This window comes from Capra hircus, chromosome 26, assembly GCF_001704415.2.
Source record: "Capra hircus breed San Clemente chromosome 26, ASM170441v1, whole genome shotgun sequence".
Classification (NCBI taxonomy): Eukaryota; Metazoa; Chordata; class Mammalia; order Artiodactyla; family Bovidae; genus Capra; species Capra hircus.
Window position 1 is genome coordinate 29,780,158 of NC_030833.1, and position 7,458 is coordinate 29,787,615.

Below are 7,458 nucleotides of genomic sequence, written 5' to 3' on the forward strand. Positions count from 1 at the left end.
GGGCGGATTCATAGGGAAGTCCTAGGCTGCGGCTCATACATGTGACCAAATTTCTCCCCTCCTCCATCCAATTTATGCTTTCATACTCGGTCCTACCCACATAGATCTGGTTCCCCACACTGCCTGGGGAGGGGACAGAGGCGCAGGCAATCTGTCTCTAGATCAGCCCCAGTGGAGTGCAGAATGGGAGGATACCCTCCCTCCCAATCTGATGGCTCCAGCCTTCCTGCCCATGCAGGAGGGTGAGGGGGTGTGCAGCTCAAGCTTCCTCTACATCTGGCAGGCACGTGCTTAGAGAGCAGGACCTACAACTTCTGGAAGCCAGATTCCTAGTACCCTGGAAGGCCTCTTAAAGAAATGTGGTCTCTGTGTGCAGATCTGCATGAACCATCTGTGTGGCTGAGTTTGTTTCATAAGTCTTTATTGTATGCCTACTGTGCCTAGTTCTGTGCTAGGCACTGTCCAGTACAAAGTGGTATAAGATATGGTGCTGCCCTCACAGAGTTTCTAGAATGACAGAAAAATTAGACATGACCAAATGCCCATCTTACTGCACTGAGCTAAATAAACTATGCTCTATCAGGCTCTCCTGGACAGCAGATAGCAAATGCCAAACACTTAGTAAGTGAACTGGGATTTATGAGAGGGAAATTTTCTAGAAGGTGAGTTTTGAGGAAGCATAAACTGAGGTTAGGCAAAGATTATGCTCTAGGAAAATAAGACCAGGATCTATGCAGAAAAGCAGTCAGAAGACTGGTTGAGCAGGGTTGGAGGGAGGGCTGCTAAAAAGAAGTAGATGATCCTGGTGTTTCCATGCCTTTGTCTCAGCTCTGCTCCTCCCCAACCAGTCAGCCACCCACCCACTTAGCCTACAGACCAGCAGGCAACTGTTACATTCTGCCCAGTTGGTCCACACAAGACTGTCCTGGTCAGAGCATCTCCTGCATGGGCCCCTTTGCATCCCACCTCCCCTAGTCTCTGATTCTCTTCTTACCATCCTTCAATTTTTGTCTCTCCCATCATCATCACATCTCTCCCACTAAAGGCATTAAATCAATCTGTGAAGGGGCCGTGCTCTGCCTTTCCAGATCTTTTCAAGAGCGGGAATGAAAACTACCCCCACTCACCCACTCACCCACCCCCACGGGCCACAGCTCTGCACCTAGTAGTAATCTTCGCCCTCTTCACTCCCAGCCTCCTCCTCAGGAGCCAGGTGCAGGGATGAGAGCTGGGGGATGCCTGTGGAGTTCAGCTGGTCTGCAAACACATATAGACAAAGGGGAGAGAACAGGAGAGAGGTGCTGTCAGTGCCCACGTATCCCAATCTGTGGGAAAGCCACGCTTGTGTGTGTACCCACATGCACATCACACCTGGACACACAGTCAAGGGCCTGAATCCACCACCTTCCCCCAGCCCCCAGAGCTCAGGGCTTTCCCTTACCTGGTGTGAGGACTGTCAGGCTAGCTGGGGCCTCAACCTGGCCTAGGGCATTGCGGGCCAAGCAGCGGTAGGTGCCCTCATCACTGGGACGCACAGCCTGGATCTGCAGCCAGCCCGTCACCTCAAACCTCTGCGGTCCACCCCTAAACTGGAGCCAGGAGGAGTCAGCAGTATTCTTCTAGGAGGACCCTGGGCTGCCCTGGGGAGACCTCAGCTCCCTGCCCCTACCTGCACGGAGATGTGGGGGTCATCCCCTGGCAGCTGAATGTCCAAGCCGTCCTTTCTCCACTCTATGGAGGCCATGGGATAGGCAAACACTTCACACCCAAAGATCACATCCTGCCCTGTCACATTCCAAATGTCATATGGGTGCAACAGGATCTGCGGTGCTGGAGGTAGAGATGGGAGCCCTAAGAATAGAATGGCACACCCAGCCCAGCAAGGACCCCATATAACAAACCATTTTGAATGTGTTTGTGAAGGAACACAATATGTGCTGAGGTAAATACACATGCATAAACATGACAGGTACACACAGGTAGTACATACAAATGTAGCTGCAGATACACACAAGGGTAGGAATGCAGAGATGGAAATGTACAGGGACACAGAACGCATGAACAAGCACAGAGACCCACACCTCAGCTTGGCAGCCACAGGCTGTCCCTGATTACTCCCCTGTCCTCATTCTACCCTCCAGGCCCCTATCCTAATGTGTTGTAACCAACACCTCCCTCCCCCACATCCTCCCTTTCCCTACCAGGTGCCAGCTGCCAAAGGCCTGAGAAGCAGCCCTTTCCCCACCCCCACCCCCACCCCCGGGGAGGTGGGGCAGCCACATGGCAAAGGCAAAGACACTGAAACCAATTTGGGCAGCAGGCAGAAAGCCTAGAGTTGTGGGGGTAAGCTCCTGCGGACCGTTTGTTTTCCCAGCAGCCCCAGCCAAACCAGACCCCTCAGGAAGTGAAGGTTACTAAAGCAGCCAAAGAAAACTTGAGGCTTGAATGGCCCTCAGCCCCCTGGGATGGGGGAGAAGAAGCTGGGAGAGCCCCCCTTCTACACTAATCCCTAAACGAGAGGCTCATAGAGGCTCGGAACCTAGGTTAAGTAAGCACCGGCTTTAGGAAGCTGCTCAAACGAAACTTGATTGCATCCCACAGGAACCCGTCTCCCTGCCTGGATTCCGGAGGCCTGGACAGTCTGAGTCTCCCTTCACTAGCTCAAAGTTGAGGCCAAGCGTTAACTACGTGCCTGCTCTCTCAGAGGGCTGGTCTCTGCCAGCCGGCTCTAGAGCTTGCACGCACCCCAGCGCACGCCGCTTGCTGACAAAGCCCCGGACCCGCACCTTCAGGCGGCGGTCTCCGCGGACCACCCCCGAGAGTAAACTCATAATGGACTCGAGGCCTCCCTGGCCTCATCTTTTTCACTCCGCTGGCCAGACATCCACGCCGTCCGGGGCCCGGGAGCAACGCCACGAGGAGCCCCAAGTGCCGGGGGTCGGGGCCCTGAGCCGTGCGTACCCGATTCGCAGGGCCCAGGATGCGCCACGGTGAGGTTGGCGTCCGGCCGAGCACGGGCCGCCTCCTGGAGGCGGCAAATCTGGGCGTAGGTGCGGCCGTCGGAACCGCAGAGCGGGCGCTGCGAGCGGCAGACACACAACGGCTCGGGCACCTCTCCGCGACTCAGGTCGCCACCTGCGTCCAACCGGCACTCAAGCTGCTCGCCGCAGCGCCCGTAGAAATGGGCGCTGGGGTCCAGGTCGCAGAGCTGGCCCTCGAGGTTGGCGCATTCCCAACAGCAGCCGCACGCGTCGCGCACCCGGCCGGCCAGGCAGCCCCGCGGCGCGGCGCACTCTTCTGGCCGGCAGGGAGCGCAGCCCTCGCCTTCCGCCAGCAGCCGCAGCCAGCCGCGCCGCAGGTAATCAGGAACTGGGGGTGGCCGCGCGCCAGTCGGAGGCGGCGTCCGCACCACCAGCAGTAACAGAAGCAGCAGCACGGGCAGCGCCAAGGCAGCGGCGGGCGGCTGTGGCATGATTAGCTGGAAGCCGAGAGCACTCGGGGCATCAGCGCGTGAGTGGCACCCTGCCGGGAAGGAAAGCCAGGTCAGGAAGGTCAGAAGCAACCTCCCTGTTTCTCTTACCAACTTGAACCCTGGCACTGTCCCCTCCTCTGCTACCTGGGAATCAAGCAGACCCTGGACACGGAGGCAGAGTGACCCTGAAGGGGTCGTCAGTTATGCTGGGTGGTAATTGAGGGTTAGGGAGAGGTGAGAGGAGGGAGTGGTAAAGCTCAAGCACACACAGGCCTCACCGCCACCACCCATCCAACTCTGAAGCTTCCTGCCCCAGAGGTGGATGCGGACGGACGGTCCCAGGAGGAGTTGTTAACAAGGGTGGAAAGGAAGTAGGGCTGAGGGGTGTGTGTTGCGGGGGGTGATGCCCTGGGGCCCAGAGCGGCTCACCTAGTGTCCGGGACTGCGCCCCTCAGAGCAGCCGTGACTTCTGTCCAAAAAAGCAGGCAGTGGAAAGGGCCCGTCAGCCACCTCTGCTCCGACTTGAGAATCTCTGACAGAGTCCACGGACTTGCACTCGGAGATCAGCTCCTCCGCCCCCTCTCCCCGCCCCCTCGACGTCGCTCACCCCACCCCCTCCCCTTGTTCTGAAGCTGCCAATTTTATGCAGCCGCACGGGACCCTCCTGGGCCACTTCCCCTAGCCTGGGCCAAAGTCACAAAACAGAAGAGCAGTAACCGGACACCCAAGCTGGGAAAGGACTAGAGTTGGGGTGGGCTGGGCTGGGCGTAGGGACTGGCGGGTAGGATGGGAGAAGACAGTAGTTGAGAAGCTAGAGTTGGTTGAAAGGCTAGGCCCTGTAGCATCTGACTTTACAGTCCCATCCGCTAGAAGAGTTGCATAATGGGAAAGCAGTAGGAATTCTGGTGCCAAGTCAAGCGCTCCTGCAGGGCAAAGCCAACTAACGTCTCCCCGCCGTCCAAGGGAGATTGCAGGCCTGTCTACTCCACTTTCCTACCAAGTCACCAAGAGACTCGGGGCTTAATTCTGCCTCCTCACATCTGGCCGCCTCCTCCCTCCCCACATCCGGCAGGTGCTTCAACCCGAGGAGCCGGGTGATTAGAAGTTCCAGCCGACTAGCGGCTGCAGGGAGAGGTGGGCGGGGCAACACCCCAATGGGCAGCGCTCCGGGTCGGAATTACAGGTTATGCTTGCGAGGCAGGCAGCCCCGGAGGCATTCGGTCTCGAGGCCGCCACTAGCGCCAACGTGGCACTTTGGGCTGGGGGAGGGGAAGAGAGCATTCCTGGAGGCCTGCCCGCGGTACCCGGGGTCTGCCAGACCCCGCCCCGGCCTGCTCTCAGCAGCCTACAGAAGCTGCGCGGCAGTACAGTTTGTAGGGTCGGAAACAGCTCTGCAGCCAGGGAGGGGACGTTATTCAGTCAGGCTCTGTCCAGAAGGAGCTGGCCCGAGATAGAGCGGCTTGGGCTGGCCTCTTCATCAACCCCAAGGTTGGGGGCCGGGCCTCCGCCTGGGCCTCTGGACCGCCCAGAGGAACAGGATCCGCATGCGCACCGAGGGCTCTTGAAGTCGAGCTCTCGGAAGAGGTCTGTAACTCTCAACACAGCCAAGCCCTTTCATTTAGGAGGTCCTTAGAGGCGTAGACGCCACTCCTGACTAGAGGAACTCATGAGGTATGGGTAGGCAGACACACAAGTCATGCAGTTCTCAAACGCACAAGGGGTCGCAAAGCAAACTTCACGCGAGGTCTCCTAACTGTCGCGAGAATCAAAACAGGAAGTCTAGGAATGCAGAACAGGAAAAGCCCGCGGGTTTTAAATCGGAAAAAGAATGGGCGGAGCCAGGTGTGGCTGTTACGGGTAATTCTTTGTCCTTGGGCCTGGGGGCAACTGAAGTGTTGATCTGGAGCAGAAATGAACTGTAAGGGAACTGCGGGAAGCCCTGAAAAAAAGGAGGGGATGGGGGACTTGAAATTGCGGGGCTAAATATTGGAGCCACCTAAGGATAGGTCTCTGGCTCTGGTTTACAAAGTACCTTAGGGCAGAGATCGATGTCATGGTTACAGAGCGCAAGCAGTCTGGGATCTCTTAATGAATTGTTGTTGTTGTCTGGTCGTTAAGTCGGGTCCTATTCTTTTGCAAACCCATAAACTGTAGCCCGCCAGGCTCCTCTGCCCATGGGATTTTCTAGGCAAGAATACTGGCGTGGATTACCATTTCCTTCTCCGGGGGATCTTCCGGACCCAGGAGTAGAGGCCGCGTCTCCTGCTTTGGCAAGCGGATTCTTTACGACTGAGCCACCAGGGAAGCCCCTGGCTTCTAAAACCAGGAGCCAATATTTAAATAACAAACTCCGCAGATCTAGAAGCTTCACTTATCCCACCTTGTTGCCGGCTATTTACTTTCAGCCTTTGCTATGCTCTGGTTAGGAATTGTGACTAACTCATTCTGATCTTGGGAACCCAGCCCTTCTCCTGGCAGCACAATAAATTCTAGGTAAATATTTATGGATTAAATGTAAAATGTTTCCTGAGTGTAAAAGTCAAGTTTAACGTGAATTTTTCAGTCGCTTTCGAAGGCTGGATCAACAAGGAAGGAGCGCCCTCTGGTGGCCTTGTGATTGGTGACTAGAACATGACCGTGAATACAGTAGGCATCAAAAATGTTGACTCTACAGATCTGCTTCTATTTTTTTTTTTTTTAAGGTTATAAAGGGGACCTGATTTAAATCGGAAGAGGGGTCAAAGTCGACAACTTCATGATTTCTTTTCTTTTTGGCCTCCGTACCGCACAGCCTGTGGGATCCTAGTTATGGGACCAGGTGACCAGGGATGGAACCCAGCCTCCTCCCCCTAAAGCTCTGAGTCCTAACTACTGGACTAGCAGGGAATTCCCAGGAGATCTCATTTTATTAAGTAGAGATTTGTTCCAGGAAAACTCCACATATTGTAAAAATACTTTCAGAAGGAAATTTTTTGCTTAAGACACAATTTGAAAGTTTAGATTCTTCCCCATTTCCTTATCTGACGCTTTGTCCACTAAGGCTCCAAAACACACTCAGTAACATTTATTTGCATCATAAACAGTAAAGAAATAGCAAAAAAAAAAAAATGTGCATACTTGTACTTTGAAAATGTTGACTCAGTTTGACCAGACCATGCAAAACTGTTGAGCCACAGGAAAAGAATTCTTTTTTAACTGGAAGATAATTATTTTACAATATTGTGATGGTTTCTGCCATACATAAGCATAAATCAGCCACAGGCATACAACTGTCTCCTCCTTAAACCTCCTTCCCCATCCCACCCCTCTAGGTTGTCTCAGAGCTTTGGGTTCCCTGCATCATACAGCAAATTCCCACTGGCTATCTACTTTACATATGATAGTGTATATGTTTCGATACTACTCTCTCCCTCCTCCACTGTGACCAAAAGTCTGTTCTTTATGTCTGCATCTCTTTTGCTGCCCTGCAAGTAGGATGATCAGTACCATCTTTCTAGATTCCATATATATGTATTATTATGTGATGTTTGTCTTTCTGGAAGGATTGTTTTAATTCAGATGATGTGAGTACAGCAAAGGATGCTGGGTGACAGCATCCTTTTGCATCAGCATGAGGGAGACTAGTTCAGATGAGGAGGGTTAAGTTAAAATTTGTTGAAGAGCAGATAATCCTGCCTCTTACCCCTCCTCACTTTTTCCTGTAGATGCTTGTACTGGAGAAGGAATGAGTTATAGAATATAGTGTGCTTTCCACTGTGAATCACAGCCTGGAGTTCACAGGTTATCATAACTTTCCTTTTTTCAGCCACTGACCAATGAGATTATTTTTAAATATAATGACAGTATGAAATGGGTCCTAGATAGATGAGCAACATAAGATGAAACAAGGCATAAAGGATCAATGAGGTAAGAAATTTCTTGGGAGGACTCACACATTCTAACCTGTCACTTCTTGAACCCTGTTTTGACATGACTGGTGAAAATAA

The 7,458-nt window shown here is 53.4% G+C and overlaps 1 protein-coding gene across 1 annotated transcript; it reads right to left on the bottom strand.

Moving 5' to 3' along the window:
* Positions 408–4,052, bottom strand: KAZALD1 (Kazal type serine peptidase inhibitor domain 1). The gene is made up of 5 exons (XM_005698401.3): positions 3,902–4,052; positions 2,962–3,522; positions 1,670–1,830; positions 1,442–1,589; positions 408–1,257 (listed from the first exon to the last, which is right to left on the bottom strand). The coding sequence occupies exons 2-5, from the start codon at positions 3,470–3,472 to the stop codon at positions 1,163–1,165; spliced, it is 915 nt and encodes a 304-aa protein (XP_005698458.2). The 5' UTR covers positions 3,473–3,522; positions 3,902–4,052; the 3' UTR covers positions 408–1,162.